Source organism: Leucoraja erinacea, unplaced genomic scaffold, assembly GCF_028641065.1.
Source record: "Leucoraja erinacea ecotype New England unplaced genomic scaffold, Leri_hhj_1 Leri_150S, whole genome shotgun sequence".
NCBI classification, from domain to species: Eukaryota; Metazoa; Chordata; class Chondrichthyes; order Rajiformes; family Rajidae; genus Leucoraja; species Leucoraja erinaceus.
This window is the reverse complement of record NW_026575792.1, coordinates 150,570-169,676: the sequence shown is the minus strand read 5'-3', so window position 1 is coordinate 169,676 and position 19,107 is coordinate 150,570. Positions and strand designations below refer to the sequence as shown.

General features: G+C 44.8%; 1 protein-coding gene across 3 annotated transcripts in view; it reads left to right on the top strand.

Moving 5' to 3' along the window:
- dnajc4 (DnaJ (Hsp40) homolog, subfamily C, member 4) overlaps positions 1–19,107 on the top strand; it is a 145,365-nt gene that overhangs the window by 7,276 nt on the left and 118,982 nt on the right. For 2 of the 3 annotated variants that reach the window (XM_055665804.1, XM_055665802.1), the window contains exons 2-3: positions 943–1,063; positions 6,926–7,019. In XM_055665804.1, coding sequence (XP_055521779.1) covers positions 978–1,063; positions 6,926–7,019 — 180 coding nt within the window. In that variant the 5' untranslated portion in view covers positions 943–977. Of the gene's footprint in view, positions 1–114; positions 139–942; positions 1,064–6,925; positions 7,020–19,107 lie in introns of those variants that run through there. The other variant, XM_055665803.1, reaches the window with a different exon arrangement.

The following is a 19,107-nucleotide window of genomic DNA, read 5'->3' as shown; positions in this document are numbered from 1 at the left end:
TCGCCCTCTAAAGGACATTGCTCCTGCAGGCGTGTATTCAATCGGACAAACTAAACTGAACTGTACCAGTGATGTCAACTTTGTTTTCATCACAATGGACTGTAGCTCACATCCGGGCTGGAATATTTACTGACCAAGGTATACAGTCAATACAGAATTTGTCATTCATTGATTTTTAGGTTGATTTATTGTGTCTCATGATGTGTTCATGGGTAATTTATGACTTTATTATTATGTTGCATGCCTATTAATCTTTGTCGACATCTTTTAATAAAAAGGGATTTTTACTGTTGTTGCCATAGACCACTAAATTAGACGACTTTTAACAATGGATTGGGCCGTGAACTTCTGAACCAGAAAGTTGTGGATTCAAATATAAAATTATAAAAGGACAGGACAAACTCGATGCAGGAAAAATGTTTCCAATGTTGGGGCCGGTCCAGAACCAGGGGCCACACAGTCTTAGAATAAAGGGGAGGTCATTTAAGACTGAGGTGAGAAAAAACCTTTTCACCCAGAGAGTTGTGAATTTATGGAATTCCCTGCCACAGAGGGCAGTGGAGACCAAGTCACTGGATGGATTTAAGAGAGAGTTAGATAGAGCTCTATTGATCATATTGAATGGCATGCAGGCTCGAAGGGCCGAATGGCCTACTCCTGCACCTAATTTCTATGTTTCTAGGGGCTAGTGGAATCAATGGATATGGGGAGAAGGCAGGCACTGGTTATTGATAGGGGACGATCAGCCATGATCACAATGAATGGCGGTGCTGGCTCGAAGGGCCGAATGGCCTCCTCCTGCACCTATTTTCTATGTTTCTAAATCCCACTCCAGGGGTTTGATGACAAACATCGAGGCTGCTGCCCCATAGAGCACCGAGGGAGGGCTGCTCTACCACTGAGTTCCGTGTTTTAATTACTGTTATTTCTTTCATTTACCAGGTTGAGAGAAAAATCTCGTGAGGGAGCTGTGTGAGATGCTGCTGAGCGCCCAGACATTAGCCTGCAAGTATTGTCAAAGGTGCAGATTATCCTCCCGGAGATTCTTCACAACATTGCACAGGTGTGTAACAGCCAGTAACTTTCATCACGCCTACAGGGTTCTGCATGAGCAGCGGACTTGGAGATGTATCGGTTTCAGTTCCAAACATCTGCCATCCTTTGTATGAAGAAGCGTTTCCTAGCTACTAGGTTCCTAAATGCCCTGGTCTGAAGAAGGGTCTCGACCCTAAACGTCACCCATTCCTTCTCTCCAGAGACGCTGTCTGACCCGCTGAGTTACTCCAGCATTTTGTGTCTACCTTCGGTTTCAGAATAGTTCTTCCTTCTTTGCTGGTACCAATGTACTCCATGATCGCAATGCTCGTGGTGACCAGATGTCTGAGATCAGTAACAAGGGCATGGAGGATTATAGAATGGAAACTCGCCCCCTGCCACTTTATTGAGAATTTTAAGAAAATGTTAAAAAAAAGCTCATTCTTGTTCCTTTGAGAACCTAATGTGTTGTTTCACATATTGAAACATTCATTTCACTTTTCATTGATCCGTAGGGATCAGTCATCAAATGAAACTTGTGTAAAATATGTATTCATTCTCTCTAAAGCGGTCGAGAAATGTACTTAAACCAATAAACTAAAAGATTAATCGCAGAACAAACAGACTTTTTTTGTTGTAGGAACCTCTTTCAAGACAAATATCATGTTCAAAAGGAACAAAACAGTAGTTGCTGGTGTGTATGGTGGTAGACAACAGCAACCTTCTGGTTAGACCCCAAAAGCACAAGACATCATGCAGTTGCCCAGAGCAAGGAATGATCTTTCACAGTTCACTGAATTGATCTGGCAACTTCCAAATTCAGATTGATGGATTTTTGTTCAGCTCAGATTTTGAGTTTTGGGAAACTGAGAGGGGAAGGTGGAGTTATGACTCGTTCCTATGTTCCCATCTAGCTTTATAACCACATAACGATGCATTTGAATGGTTATTGGTTACTTGAACCTCTCCCATCTTACCTCTAACCTTCCCGTTCATTTTAAGTATCACATTTTTATGGGGGGGTGGGGGGGCACAATGATGGAATGGGAAAGCTGCCGCCTCACAGCACCAGAGGCCCAGATGTTGATATTAGCTACGAGTGCTGTCTGTGCGGAGTTTGTCCGTTCTACCTGTGACTGTGTTGGTTTTCTCTGAGTGCTCCGGTTTCTTCCCACATTCCAAACACAATCACAATCAGTTTTATTTGTCACATTGCACATAAGGCGCAAGAGAAATGAATTTGCCAGCAGCGGCTCAATGATAAAGAACACACAAAAACACACATCCACCACAGCATTCATCACTGTGGCGGAAGGCACAACATTTGGCCAGTCCTCCTCCTCCTCCACGTGCAGGTTTGTAGGTTAATTAACCTGCAAATTTCCCCCTAGTGTGTTGGATATGAAAGTAGGATAACATAGAACCTTCTCCTTCTTTCGTGTCCATCTTGCTACAAATGTTGACCTCGCTGTCATCGTCCGTCTTGAGCAGGACGCAAGTTTCCGGCGACAATCAGTGTTCACTTGTCTTCACAGTGTTCACAGTGTTCACAAGCCTTCACTTGTTGCAACAGACGATGGTGGTAGCAGAATTAGCTCAGGATACTTCCAGTTTCCAGCCCCGCGATGTGGACACTTCTGCTGTGGGGCCAAACATAGAACCTTGATGGTCAGCATGTACTCAGTAGCATCGAAGGGCTGCGTCTCTAAATCTAAAATTAAGTGGGACTGGGTTCTGTCGAGCAAAAAGAAAACAAAATTGCTGGAGGAACTCAGCGGGTCAGGCAGCATCTGTGCAGGCAAATGGGCAGATGAGGTTTTGGGTCATGACCCTTCCTCAGGTCCCAGTTGATCTTTCTAAACTGTGCTGGGAGTTACGAAACAAAGCAGCATTGGGCAAGACCTGCCTGAACAATGTTTAAGAAGGAACTGCAGATGCTGGAGAATCGAAGGTACACAAAAAAGCTGGAGAAACTCAGCGGGTGCAGCAGCATCTATGGAGCGAAGGAAATAGGCAACGTTTCGGGCCGAAACCCTTCTTCCTCCCTGTTCACCTGAAGAAGGGTTTCGGCCCGAAACGTTGCGATTTCCTTCGCTCCATAGATGCTGCTGCACCCGCTGAGTTTCTCCAGCTTTTTTGTGTACCTGCCTGAACATCCTACTGCTCAATCGGGGTATGAAGTGACAACACGTCATAACAAATATCAGAGTTTTATAGCTGGCGGGCAGAAATGATACAGTCAATTTCGACTTATCAAAACCTTATTAAATTTTCCCTAGATATCAGAAGAGTACCATAACTAACTGCCTTCTGCCAATATTCCCCCGTTTTCTTGAAAAATAAGCGGAGCCCCATTCCCTCGGGCCCACACTATCATTCAGTGCAGTCATGACGTAACTGCATTGTGACTCCATCCACATGCTCTGGCTTCACGTCAAGTCAAGTCAAGTCAAGTCAAGTTTATTTGTCACATACACATACGAGATGTGCAGAGAAATGAAAGTGGCAATGCTCGCGGACTTTTGTGCAAAAGACAAACAACAAAACAACCAAACAAATTATAAACACAATCATAACACACATATTATTTTACATAATAAATAATGGAAGGAAAAACGTTCAGTAGAGTTAGCCCCTGGTGAGATAGGCGTTTACAGTCCGAATTGCCTCTGGGAAGAAACTCCTTCTCAACCTCTCCGTTCTCACTGCATGGCAACGGAGGCGTTTGCCTGACCGTAGCAGCTGTAACAGTCCGTTGGAGGGGTGGAAGGGGTCTCCCATGATTTTATTTGCTCTGGAGTTGCACCTCCTGTTGTATAGTTCCTGCAGGGGGGTGAGTGAAGTTCCCATAGTGCGTTCGGCCGAACGCACTACTCTCTGCAGAGCCTTCTTGTCCTTGGCAGAGCAATTCCCAAACCAGATGGTAATGTTCCCGGACAAGATGCTTTCCACCGCCGCTGCGTAGAAGCACTGGAGGATCCTCGGAGACACTCTGAATTTCCTCAATTGCCTGAGGTGGTAAAGGCGCTGCCTTGCCTTACTCACGAGTGCTGAGGCGTGTGATGCCCATGTCATATCCTCGGAGCCTTCTGGCCCCTCTGGTTAAAACAAAAAATTGCTCCGTGTCAGATTTGAATTTATTGATTGTGCACACATCTGCAGCTTTTGTGGGAGACAGTTCCAAACATTTGTATGAAGAAATGTTTCCTAGCTACTTCTAAATGCCCTGGTCGTGATTGAGAGGTTATGTCCGCTTATGCTGGACTCCTCCCAACAGCAAACATACTTCTTTTCTTCAGCTTTCCCCTTTCCAAATCCTCTATCCACTCAGCCTTGAACTTTCTACATTCCAGGAACTACAATTATAGTTTATATATTTGTACTGCAGTATTTAACTCTTGTAGTGTCATTGCTGAACATTGCATGGACAGCAGCCACCTTCTGTAAACCTATTTTGGGTGATTTCACCAAATGTCAAATGAGCGTAGATCCCCCCTCACGTGACCGAAAATTTTAACTGGAGGACATATGTCACTTCGGTACATGTTAGTGAATGGGGAAACACGCACTTTCACACCCGTTAAAAACATGGAAAACGGCCAATTTTTGAGCTGAAAATTTCTGTGCTAGTCGGGGTGACCGTGAAGCACAGCGACCTAAATTTTCAGGCAAAAAAAAAAGATAGAAAGTAAGGTAATTACAAGCGGGAACTGAAGGTGGAAAAACAGCGGAAGTGAACAGCAGACATTTGCCGTGGAGATTTAAAGGTCCAAAATATCGGGAATTATCGCGTTTGCTCGCTGAATTTCATCAAAAGTAAGGCATTATTAACTTACTTTTGATGAAATTCAGCGAGCAAACGCGATAATTCCCGATATTTTGGACCTTTAAATCTCCACGGCAAATGTCTGCTATAGTGAAAGGAGACAATCGCAGTTACATTTGGCCCTATTCTCCCTGATGTTTAATCTCTGAAGAACGACCACTGGGCACTGAATGAGAACAATAAGCCTCATATCTGTCACAGTCCAAGTCCAAGCCGAGCCGAGCCATGACGCCGTTCCCAATGGCCGGCCTACTCGAGATGAGCCAACATTGACCAGGATTCCAAATTGGATCCTCTAATCGGCGAGCTGTGTATCTGTTTTCCGATGTTTCCACAGCAACCGGAATAATATGTTTATATTGTGAGAAAACTGAAGAGTTTTGTGGTTAAATTGTTATGGAATGATGAAGTTTATCATTTCTACCTAGAATCTTTTTCCAAGCTCTGTAAAACAAAAGTCGTGCAAACATTATGATTCCATAATAATAATAATAATAATAACTTTATGTATAAAGCGCTTTTAGACAACATCAGTTACCACAAAGTGCTGTACATGGGAAGTCAACAAAAAGTTATTACAAACTACTAAAACCATTAAGACGACAGGACTATAAAAACAGTAACAATTAAAAGACATTGAAAGCACTAAAACAGGAACAAAGTCTCAGCCAGTGTCGAAAGCCAGTGAATAAAAGTGAGTTTTTAGGGAGGATTTAAAGATGGACAGTGAAGGGGCCTTGTGCTCCCTGCAGCTAAAACTGGAGTTCATCTACTCCAAGATTTTGGACTAATTACTATAAAATTAATAAGAGATGGTCAAGAGAAGACAGCATTAATGGTCCCAGATGTTTCCGTTTCAAGTCCAGAGAGTCAAGAGTGTTTTATTGTCATAAGCCCCAGATTGGACAATGAAGTTCTTGCTTGCTGCAGCACAATAGAATATGTAAACATAGTGCATACATGAATGAAAGAAACATAGAAACATAGAAATTAGGTGCAGGAGTAGGCCATTCGGCCCTTCGAGCCTGCACCGCCATTCAATATGATCATGGCTGATCATCAACTCAGTATCCCGTACCTGCCTTCTCTCCATACCCTCTGATCCCCTTGGCCACAAGGGCCACATCTAACTCCCTCTTAAATATAGCCAATGAACTGGCCTCAACTACCCTCTGTGACAGAGAGTTCCAGAGATTCACCACTCTCTGTGTGAAAAAGGTTCTCCTCATCTCGGTTTTAAAGGATTTCCCCCTTATCCTTAAGCTGTGACCCCTTGTACTGGACTTCCCCAACATCGGGAACAATCTTCCTGCATCTAGCCTGTCCAACCCCTTGAATTTTGTAAGTTTCTATAAGATCCCCTCTCAATCTCCTAAATTCTAGAGAGTATAAACCAAGTCTATCCAGTCTTGGTCCACTTGGAAAGCACTTGGTCCCTGTGTCCCACTAATACGACACAAAGATAAGAGTTACAAGGAACTGCAGATACACAAAAATGCTGGAGAAACTCAGCGGGTGCAGCAGCATCTATGGAGCGAAGGAAATAGGCAACGTTTTGGGCCGAAACCCTTCTTCAGGCTGAAGAAGGGTTTCGGCCCAAAACGTTGCCTATTTCCTTCGCTCAGTAGATGCTGCTGCGCCCGCTGAGTTTCTCCAGCATTTTTGTGTACCTTTGATTTTCCAGCATCTGCAGTTCCTTCTTAAACATGGTGCAACACAATTTTGGAATTCAATCGAATTACGGGTTGGGTGATGGGTGGGATACGAAGCAGGTATATCAACAACTTTTTTATTTTTGTCTTTTTATTTCTTTACGTTTTTCTTATTTCTTTTACTTACTACTCTTCGGTTACACCAGTTTGGTAGTCTAGGGGTTCTATTTTTGCACATTCACTTTCTCCCTCTCTCTTCTCTCTTCTTCTTTCTTATCTTTAGCTAAAAATTAAAATTGAAGCTGTACAATAAATGTATTATGTCAAATGCCGCGGTTTATACTTTTGTACACTGCTTCTAATAAAAAAATGTTTTTAAATAAAATAAAAACCTGTCTTCCAATTTGCCCAGGTTCGGCAGTACCACGCACTACGCTATCCTTGGAATCAAACCAGATGCCACACTCGAAGAGATCAAGAAGGCTTTCCTGGAGCAGTCAAAGAAGGTAGGAAGAGCTTGCATTTCATCCTGCGTGCAGTGAAACATAGAAATTAGGTGCAGGAGTAGGCCATTCGGCCCTTCGAGCCTGCACCGCCATTCAATATGATCATGGCTGATCATGAATGTTCCTCACGATTCATGGTGACACTTTCAATGACCCAAGACAAGTTATTAACTCAGAGTTTTTATGAAGGAACTGTGCAGATGCTGGAAAATCGAAGGTACACAAAGATGCTGGAGAAACTCAGCAGGTGCAGCAGCATCTATGGAGCGAAGGAGATAGGCAACGTTTCGGGCCGAACCCCTTCTTCAGACCCTTTAACTCGCACCCATTAACTCGGAGCCTGAAATGCACAAACAAGTTGCGGACTCTTAATTAGATTTAGTTTTAAAGATACAGCATGGAAACAGGCCCTTTGGCCCGCAGAGTCTGCACCGACCAGCGATCCTCGCACAATCAAACACTAGGAACGATTTTTACAATTATACCAAGCCAATTAACCTACAAACCTGTGTAGAAAAAGATGCTGCCTGTCCCGTTGAGTTACTCCAGCACTTTGGGACAATTTAGTCAAGTCAAGTCTATTCGTCACATACACATACGAGATGTGCAGTGAAATGAAAAGTGGCGATGCTCGCGGACTTTGTGCAAAAAGACAAACAAACAAACAAACAAACAACCAAACAAACTATAAACACAATCATAAACACACACATATTCTTTTACATATTAAATATTGTGGGCGGAAGGAAAAACGTTCAGTAGCCAACTAACGTACAAAATCCGCACAACCTGTACGTCTTGGGAGCGTGCGAGGAAACCGGAGTGCTCGGAGAAAACTCACGGGGAAGAACGTACAACCTCCGTACAGACTAGCAGCCATAGCCAAGATTGAACCTGGGTCTCTGGCGCTGTAAGGCAGCAGCTGTACTGCTGCGCCACCATCTGACCACCTGTCCTAATATCTCCATCTGTGGCATGGTGATGATATTTCACGATAATTGCTGCTTTGAAGCAACCTGAGACATGTTGCTATGTGGTAGATCCACTCAAACACTGTGGCTATTGGAAGGTTAATAATTATGTGGCCATCTCAAATAGCGTCAACTTAACGGCTCTTGGCATCTGCAACTTTGAAGTGCTGCTTTGGGAACAGCTCCATCAACTGAAGGAGCAGGATTTTTGCTGTATTGTAGCAATAAACAAACTGCTGGAGAAACTCCGTGTGGTTCGGGGGGAATTAATTGTCGCTGCTTTGGGTTGAGACCTTGCATCATTTCTACTGATATCCTTCTGCACAGTACCATGTAAGATAACAAGCTCTCCACATACTAAGATCTTAAGGGCCTGTCCCACTGCCGGCACCCGTCGTAGGTCGCCGAAAACTTTCAACATGTTGAAAATCCAGTGGCGAACAGAAAATTGCTGCGACTCTTTGGCTGACCAGGAGACTACTCACGACCATACAGGCGACATGTGAAGCCTGTATGGTCATGAGTAGTCACCCAAAGAGTCGTACCTTGTTCTGGTCGCCACTGGATTTTCAACATGTTGAACATTTTCGAGCCAGCACCACCATTCATTGTGATCATAAAAACATAGAACATAGAAATTAGGTGCAGGAGTAGGGCATTCGGCCCTTCGAGCCTGCACCGCCATTCAATATGATCATGGCTGATCATCCAACTCAGTATCCCGTACCTGCCTTCTCTCCATACCCCCTGATCCCCTTAGCCACAAGGGCCACATCTAACTCCCTCTTAAATGTAGCCAATGAACTGTGTGGCCTCAACTACCCTCTGTGGCAGAGAGTTCCAGAGATTCACCACTCTCTGTGTGAAAAAAGTTCTTCTCATCTCGGTTTTAAAGGATTTCCCCCTTATCCTTAAGCTGTGACCCCTTGTCCTGGACTTCCCCAACATCGGGAACAATCTTCCTGCATCTAGCCTGGCCAACCCCTTAAGAATTTTGTAAGTTTCTATAAGATCCCCTCTCAATCTCCTAAATATTGAGATCATGAGATCTCCGATCATGGCTGATCGTCCCCAATCAATAACCCGTGCCTGCCTTCTCCCCATATCCCTTGACTCCACTAGCCCCTAGAGCTCTATCTAACTCTCTCTTAAATCCATCCAGTGACTCCAGTGATTCAATTGTAACTTACAGGAGAAACGTGCATAACTATGGGAGGTCAAATGTATATAGCAATAGGGAAAGAGCAGGATAGAGGAGGCAATTAGATCTCAGACAAAGAGGCAATTTGGAATCTGTGGCTGAATAGCCCGTGTTGTTTGATTCTATATGAAATGCATAAAGAGAGGCACTATTTATGGTGTCACGTGGGCAGGCAAGTGTCAGTAGAAGTCAAGCATTTCCTTGGGGACAAGGGATGTAACCCGGGATGTCACTGCATTCTTCCCAGAGAATGACGATCGAAGCTGACGCTGCACGGCCTGGAGAGTGACCTCCAACATGACTCCTTGGGGACGCGAAGGAAGGGGACTGCAGAGGCTTAATGCAATAATAAACATACTCCCGATTTACACAGGGGAATCACCATGAAGTATGAGCCTCTCTATATCCGGTCCCTGTAAATGCCACTGGGATCGCAAAGCTAGCCCCAACATGCTTTTACACAAACAATGTTCTTTTGGATGGCAGCGTAAAATGGCTGACCTTTTCAAGGTTTACCCATAAAGATATATTTCACTGCCAATTATACTTCATTCCATGTGGACTGCAAATATCCGGAGCATTGAATAAATGACACCCGGCCAGTACCTACAATAAATGTGAAATGATCCACACTGGTAAAGGGAATAAGGAAGTCGCAGAACACAAGAGTCTGAAGTGGGGGTTGGGGAGGAGTGGAGTGGAGAGGTCACGGGATTCAGAACCTCAGATGTATAAATCTTTCCAGTTAAGGCCAGTTTTTAAAACTGCAACCTATTGTTTTTCATTCTAGGGGAACAGATTCAAAAGCAGGGAAATTGTGTTAAAACTTAAAGCAGATTGTAGAGCAGCTGGGCTGGTACACTCTGGAGTTTAGAAGGATGAGAGGGAATCTCATTGAAACGTATAAGATTGTTAAGGGCGTGGACATGCTGAAGGCAGGAAACATGTTCCCGATGTTGGGGGAGTCCAGAAACAGGGGCCACAGTTTAAGAATAAGGAGTAAGCCATTTAGAACGGAGACGAGGAAACACTTTTTCCACAGAGAGTTGTGAGTCTGTGGAATTCTCTGCCTCAGAGGTCGGTGGAGGCAGGTTCTCTGGATGCTTTCAAGAGAGAGCTAGATAGGGCTCTTAAAAATAGCGGAGTCAGGGGATATGGGGAGAAGGCAGGAACGGGGTACTGATTGGGGATGATCAGCCATGATCACATTGAATGGCTGTGCTGGCTAGAAGGGCCGAATGGCCTCCTCCTGCACCTATTGTCTATTGTCTATTATTGGTTAGACCACACTGGTTCCTGGATCCCCAGTACATTAAGACAACTGGAGAGAAAAAAAGACATGCATATAACCAAAACCACAAGGTTACAAGAATTATCCCAGGAATGAATGGGTTAACCTACGATGAGCGTTTGTCGGCACTGGGCCTGTACTCGCTGGAGTTTAGAAAAATGAGGGGGGGACCTCATTGAAACATACAGAATAGTGAAAGGCTTGGATAGCGTGGATGTGGAGAGGATGTTTCCACTGGTGGGAGAGCCTAGGACTGGAGGTCATAGCCTTAGAATTAAAGGACGTTCTTTTAGGCAGGGGGTTGAGGATACATTTATTTAGTCAGAAGGTGGTGAATCTGTGGAATTCTTTGCCACAGACGGCTGTGGAGGCCACAAGTCAGTGGATATATTTAAGGCGGAGATAGATAGATTCTGGATCAGTGCGGGTGTCAGGGATTAAGGGGAGAAGGCAGGAGAATGGAGTTAGGAGGGAGAGATAGATCAGCCATGATTGAATGGCGGAGTAGACCTTGATGGGTCGAATTGCCTAATTCTACTCCTATCATTTACGACCTTATGACCTAACAGGAAAAAATCGGAACGATATGGATATTTTCCTCCTGGAAAGGGAAGGCAGGAAGGGGTGACCTAAGGGTTTTTTTAGAATTGATATAGAGGCGGTTTTTCCACTTTTGCGGGAAACCAGAACAAGAGGCCAAAGATGCAACACAATCAGAAACAAATGCAGAAGGAAATCAGATGACATTTCATTCTCCAGAGAATGTGGAAGTCTCCCACAGGGCGTGGTGGAGGTGAATGTAGACGGGCTGGGGGAACATTAATGGGAAACCATAAAAACGTGAGGGAGGAAAGATTCAAGTAAGTTGATGTGTGAGGGTTGGATGGAGGTTCTTGGGAGCATCACACCAATAATGGCCCATAGGGGTGCAACGGGTAAAAAGGATGAAAAGTGCTGGAGAAACACCAGGCCAGTCACCATCAGATATTATCAAATTTATGTGGAGTAGAGGCTTTGTTTAGACTTGTCTCAGGAGGAACTTGGATCTAAATATTGTTTTTATTTCTCCTTGTATATTGACTAATGTGAAGGCATAGAGTCCTGCTGCTGAGAAGGCCATTCGACCCTCTGAGCACGTGCCAGCAGGGGCGGAAAACACGGGGGGGGGGGGGGGGGGGGGGGGCAGAGGGGACACGTCCCCCCCCCATGTTTTGAGAGGTGGGGGACATCCCCCCCAAGTTTTAGTGACCCCGATTTTAAAATCGCCGTTTTTAGCGCCGGTTTGAGCCTCCGAAGCCTCGCGCGTGTGTGTGAGTGTACGCATGCGCGTGTGGCCGCCAAACAATTGTGTCCCCCGTCCCCTCCATGTTTTGATAGTGAGTTCCGCTCTTTGAAACAGCAATTTGTTTCACTTTCTCCAACCCCTTTCCTCACATTACAACAGCTCCGACAGATCTATAACCCTTCGAACCTTACTATTGAATTTGATGACATGGGCAACTTAGTTCCTTTTCACACAAAAAATCTCCTCGTATACACCGGGTCCTTCTGACAATCATTTTAAATCGGTGTCATTAACGCTCCCCTTGGAAACGTCTTTGTGTTTCGAGCAATTGTGAGGGTTAAATTTTCAACTAGTTGCGTGCTTATTGTATTAATATTTATCCAATATTTCAATGACTCAATTCAAATTTGACTGCGAACAAAAATAATGGGAGTTCTAAACTTAAATCTTGTCTGCTCTTCCTCCCTTGCTCCTGTCAAACCTTTTTGGCTCACGGTGGAACTTCATGCTGAGGAGAATGGAGATTAGAGTAGACAGGGGAGCACTCCAGGGTATACGAGTTGGTGTTAGATGTACTCCGCAATATCTAAATTACACCGAGTCCATTAAGGTTTTTTTTTACTGGAATAACTGTGTACAGTGACGTACGCATCAATGTGTGAGTGATTAATTCCAGTTTGCTTATAAATAATTATCTTTGCATGAGGCAGCAGGGCGTAAAGCAGTGCACTTTCTGAGCTGCATTGCCAATATGACAAGATTCATTCTTTTTTTCCCCCGTGGAGGATCCGTGCTAATTGGAACCAACATTTGGTGTTCAGAGGTGGCCCTGCCTGTTACTCGGGAAGTAATGGAAGTGAAAGCATTTGCAAATATTCTGTAGGATTGTGTTGCATGTATGTACAATGCTGTGGTACGGCAGAGTGGGGGATAAAGGAATGTAGAGGATTCTGCACCCAGTGGGTAGGAACAACCCACAAGGAGTACTGCATGGCACTGGGGGGTGAATATTGATGTCACCATGTCTGCTTATGAGACATCAGCAAAATAGATTAGAGTCCCCATTGACGACGGCGAACAGGAGTCCATGATCATCTCAGCCACAAGACATTTGCCCTCCGATTCACACATACTGTGATTCACGGGTTGTACAGCCTTTTTTCAAGATCGCCACTTCGCATTTAAACATCACCTACGGTAACCTCAATGCTAGCAGAGGGATCATTTGAAACAGGGCCTCTCCACGTAACCTGGAACAGTGAGTGAGCAGACAAAATATCCCGGATAGTTTCACAATCCTGAACTAAATCTTATAGAAACTTACAAAGTGCTTAAGGGGTTGGACAGGCTAGATGCAGGAAGATTGTTCCCGATGTTGGGGAAGTCCAGAACAAGGGGGTCACACAGTTTAAGGATACAGGGGAAATCCTTTAGGACCAAGATGAGACATTTTTTTTCACACAGAGAGTGGTGAATCTGTGGAATTCTCTGCCGCAGAAGGTAGTTGAGGCCACAGTTCATTGGCTATATTTAAGAGAGAGTTAGAGTTAGATATTTAAGAGAGAGTTAAACATAGATGTGGCCCTTGTGGCTAAAGGGATCAGGGGGTATGGAGAGAAGGCAGGTACAGGATACCGAGTTGGATGATCAGCCATGATCATATTGAATGGCGAATGGTGCAGGCTCGAAGAGCCGAATGGCCTACTCCTGCACCTATTGTCTATGTTTCTATGTTTCTAAATCTAAAATGGCAAATGGGACATTGCTGCAGCCAGGAGTTTGTGTTTAAGGTGCCACTCCAGCAGGTGGCTCCACAATGACTTTATCCTGGAGCATTCCTTTGCAAATTAATGATTAATATTAAGAATGACTCCTGATATCTCTTGTACACAGGAGACTCTGAGCAGTGAGGGTTGCTAACTTCACAGTCGAGGGAAACTATCTAACTCAGTGTTTGCATCTGCACTTTCATTAGGAACCCTTTGCGACTTTGTATTTCCTGCTTCCTCGAATTCTGCAAAGAATTACGCAGAATTTGCTGTCCGTAAATAGAACACTCATACCATCTCCTTGGCACTTTATGTTCCTCAAGAGCCTCCTTTTACACCCTCAGCATAACTGTATATTCCATCGGGCATTTAACCTAAAGCACTGCAGCACAGGAACGGGCCCTTTGGCCCACAATGTTTGTGCCAAACATGATGCCAAGTTAAACTGATCTCATCTGCCTGCCCACATGATCCATATTCCTCTATTCCTCGCACTGAAAGCCTCTTAATCTGTGGAATCTGTGGAATTCTCTGCCACAGAAGGTAGTTGAGGCCACAGTTCATTGGCTATATTTAAGAGGGAGTTAGATGTGGGAGTTAGATTAAGGGGTTGGACAGGCTAGATGCAGGAAGATTGTTCCCGATGTTAGGGAAGTCCAGGACAAGGGGTCACAGCTTAAGGATAAAGGGGAAATCCTTTAAAACCGAGATGAGAAGAACTTTTTTCACACAGAGAGTAGTGAATCTCTGGAACTCTCTGCCACAGAGGGTAGTTGAGGCCAGTTCATTGGCTATATTTAAGAGGGAGTTAGATGTGGCCCTTGTGGCTAAGGGGATCAGGGGGTATGGAGAGAAGGCAGGTACGGGATACTGAGTTGGATGATTAGCCATGATCATATTGAATGGTGGTGCAGGCTCGAAGGGCCGAATGGCCTACTCCTGCACCTAATTTCTATGTGGCCCTTGTATGGAGAGAAGGCAGATACAGGATACTGAGTTGGATGATCAGCCATGATCATATTGAATGGCGAATGGTGCAGGCTCGAAGGGCCGAATGGCCTCTACTCCTGCATCTATTTTCTATGTTTCTATGTTTAAACAACACTATCGTTACAAGCCCCCACCACTCTCTGTGTAATAAAACTTGCCCCGTACCTCTCCCTTCCTTCTCACCGCCCCTCCACCCCCCTTCCACCTCCCTGTGTGTGTGGGGGGTGGTTAGTGTGTGTGTGACGCTGCAGGCCCCCCCCCCGTTACCATGCATTGAGGGGACGGGACCCAACAGGTCTCCCTTGGTCCAGTCTCCATTAAACTTTGCTCCTCTCAACCTATAGATATGTCATCCAGTGTTCGAGATTTCCACCCTGGGGAACAAAAGCTTTTGACTGTCTACCTCTCATAATTTTATATGCTTCCGTTAAGTCTCCCCTCAAACCTCGAACATTTCACTCGGTGGGCCGAAGGGCCTGTACAGCTCTAAGGAGCTCTTCACTGGAGTTTAGAAGGATGAGGGGAGGGCATCTTATACAAACATATAAAATTATAAAAGGACTGGACAAGCTAGATGCAGGAAAAATGTTCCCAATGTTGGGCGAGTCCAGAACCAGGGGCCACACACACACACACAGTCTTAGAATAAAGGGGAGGTCATTTAAGACTGCGGTGAGAAAAACATTTTCACCCAGAGAGTTGTGAATTTATGGAATTCCCTGCCACAGAGGGCAGTGGAGGCCAAGTCACTGGATGGGTTTTAAGAGAGAGTTAGATAGAGCTCTAGGGGCTAGTGGAGTCGAGGGATATGGGGAGAAGGCAGGCACGGGTTATTGATAGGGGACGATCAGCCATGATCACAATGGATGGCGGTGCTGGCTCAAGGGGCCAAATGATCTCCTCTTGCACCTATTTTCGATGTTTCTATGTTTCTGTGAATAAACCAGGACTATCCTACCTATCCTTGTAGCTGAGGCTAAGCAGCATTCTGGTAAACCTCCTCTGCACCCGCTCCAAACCCTCCAAAGCCCTAATTCCTGTAATGGAGCAGGCAGAACTGCACGCAGTAAATACTCCAAATGCGGCCTAACCAACGTCTTATAGAGCTGCATCATAAAGCAAGCATTCTTTTAAAATCATCTACTATATTAACATAATTACTCCCCCTGCGGGAGTGAAGTCTCCATTCTAACTGCTCTCTGAATATCAAACAATTCTCTTGATGTCCTCACTGAATTTATTGGGACTATTTTGTATTTATGACGTCCAGGTTTTAATCTCACCCCCACACACCATCTACCCTGCACAAGGCCTTCATAAATTTGAAGATCATTTTCTCTCTGTATCCCCCTTTTTTTTAATATACCGAGAGTCGTGTAGTTATGCAGGATGGAAACAACTCATCTGTGCCAACCAAGATGTCTCTGATCTAGCACGGTTTGCCTGCATTTGGCCCATGTGCCTCTTAAACCTTCTCTATCACGTACCTATCCAGATGTTTTTCTAAAGATTGCAATACCTGCCTCTGGCTCCCTGCAGCTTCTTCTGGTCTACTGCGAGCAAAGATCTGTAGCACCTCTGAGCACTTATGGCTGAAGAAAAGACTGGGGATGGCACCTTTCCCAATACCATAGCTGTACACATGGTTAGACCATCAAAGATGGAGTAACTCAGCGGGACAGTCCGCATCTCTGGTGAGAAGGACTGGGTGACGTTTTGGGTTGAGACCCTTCTTCAGACTGAAGGGTCTTCAGACTGAAGAAGTCTGAAGAAGGGTCCCGACCCGAAACGTCACCCATTCCTTCTCTCCGGAGATGCTGCCTGTCCCGCTGAGCTACTCCAGTTTTTTGTGTCTATTTTTGGTTTCAACCAGCATCTGAAGTTCCATCCTACACGTTAGACCATCGAAATCTGTTTTAAAACAGATGACTTAGAAACATAGAAACATAGAACATAGGTGCAGGAGTAGGCCATTCGGCCCTTCGAGCCTGCACCATTCGCCATTCAATATGATCATGGCTGATCATCCAACTCAGTATCCTGTACCTGCCTTCTCTCCATACCCCCTGATCCCTTTAGCCACAAGGGCCACATCTAACTCCCTCTCAAATATAGCCAATGAACTGTGGCCTCAACTACCCTCTGTGGCAGAGAATTCCACAGATTCACCACTCTCTGTGTGAAAAAATGTTTTTCTCATCTCGGTTTTAAAGGATTTCCCCCTTATCCTTAAGCTGTGACCCCTTGTTCTGGACTTCCCCAACATCGGGAACAATCTTCCTGCATCCAGCCTGTCCAACCCCTTAAGAATTTTGTACGTTTCTATAAGATCCCCCCCCCCTCAATCTTCTAAATTCTAGCGAGTACAAGCCGAGTCTATCCTGTCTTTCATAGAAACATAGTAATTAGGTGCAGGAGTAGGCCATTCGGCCCTTCGAGCCTGCACCGCCATTCAATATGATCATGGCTGATCATCCAACTCAGTATCCCGTACCTGCCTTCTCTCCATACCCTCTGATCCCCTTAGCCACAAGGGCCACATCTAACTCCCTCTTAAATATAGCCAATGAACTGGCCTCAACTACCCTCTGTGGCAGAGAGTTCCAGAGATTCATCACTTTCTTCATATGAAAGCCCTGCCATCCAAGGAATCAGTCTGGTGAACCTTCTCTGTACTCCCTCTATGGCAAGAATTGTATTTCATACCAAATGAGCCCAGCTTTTTCCTGCAAATTGCATCTTTTAGTTAGTTGGCTAATAGAGAGCTGTAAAATGTAAAGTTCGTTATGTTTACTTACTGTATAATAACAGTTCCGTCCTGATAATCGCATAACTGGCTTGCCGAGGAATGTTATGCTTGGAACAGGTCTACTATAAACTCCAGATAAAAAGGACCAATTTGCAGATCTTTGTATTGCAAATCATTTCATCAATCATCATTCTGTCTAAACAGAAAATATTCTGCAGAATGTGACATTTTACACCGAAGAGATTAGGAAAAAACCTTTCCCTATATCAGGCTGTCACTGAGTGACATTAGGCAGCAGGATGGGATTTGATTTCCTGAAGTATTGCAATGGGAAGAAAAATGGACAATTAGGAAATAATTGATATTGGGATCAGTGGAAGTGAACTGGAATGGACTGTGCACCACCATGGGAAAGAGCTTGCGTATCTGTCGTGCCTGGAACAGCTTTGGGGTATCCTTATCCAAGGAAGTGCATTTTATGTTTAGACTTTAAGGAGATCCAGAGGGCATAGATTTAAGGTCAAGGGGGGGAAAGATTTTACAGGAACTAAGGGGCTGTCTCACTTGGGCGACCTAATTGGCGAGTTTAGAAGAGTTTAAAAAAAAGATATGATGAAGACCACCTTCGACTATGTAGAACACCAGCTTCGACTAGCTACGGGAAAATTGGGACACCGGATAGTGGAGAGTGATCTCCTTCGACCTCCCTTCGACTATGATGAAGACTATCTACGACTACCTTAGACTACCCTCGATTACCTACGACTAACATGCCGACCTACTACGACTAAACCTACGAGTAAAAAGAATTGTTTTTTTTCCACGCGACCTTTTTTTACTCGTGGGCATATTTTAACATGTTGAAAAATACGCTGCGATCTAGCTGAGCCCTCGACTGCGCGGAGACCACTCTCGAGCATGAAGGAGAGTTACAAAGACCTCCTAGGACCTCGTGTCGACCATGCTGCGAGTACGAGTCGAGGGCAAACTCGCCAGAACTCGCAGATTAGGCCGCCCAAGTGGGGACAGGCCCTTTACCTCTTCACGCAACGGGTGTTAGGTATATGGAACGAGCTGATGGAGGAGGTACTTGAGGCAGGGACTATCGCAATGTTTAAGAAGCAATTAGACAGGTACATGTATAGGACAGATTTGGAGGGATATGGGCCAAAGACAGGCAAGTGGGACGCGTGTAGATGGGACATGTTGGTCGGTGTGGGCAAGTTGGGCCAAAGTTCCCATGCTTTATGATTCTATCTGGAGAAATGAAGATGGAACAGAAGACTGGAGTTGTGGTAGATCAGCAATTATCAGCAGGCTAAGATTGCTCGGACAATTCCTATTGCTATTTCTTATTTGTGCTGAGAAGAAGATATGAAAGGATTTGAAACTAAGGCAAAGATGCTGGAGGAACTCGCAGGTCAGACTGCTCAAAATTCCAGCATCTGCAGTTCCTTTTGTGTTCACAATAATATACAGTGTGAGTTGTGTAAGAAGGAACTGCAGGTGTTGGCAGTATGAGTTTCATGGCAACATAAAGCTGGCTGGAAAAGGGAGATGCGGTGTCCAAGGTTGGTGGGACCATGGAGTGAAGGATAAAATCTCAGTGTTTTGGGTTTGCTATGGAAGAGGCAAGGACAATGTTTGCAAAATCCATCATCAAGAATTTCCAATGCCAAGAGACTGATGTAAGGTGTGATTGGGCAGTCTACAGAGAATGTGTCTATTCTTGGTGCTGGCCAAGACCTTGGAGAGAGCAGATGAGATTTACTGGAACATTGACAGGGATAGGGAGTGCAGTTTAGTCAAGTCTAGTCAAGTCAAGAGAGTTT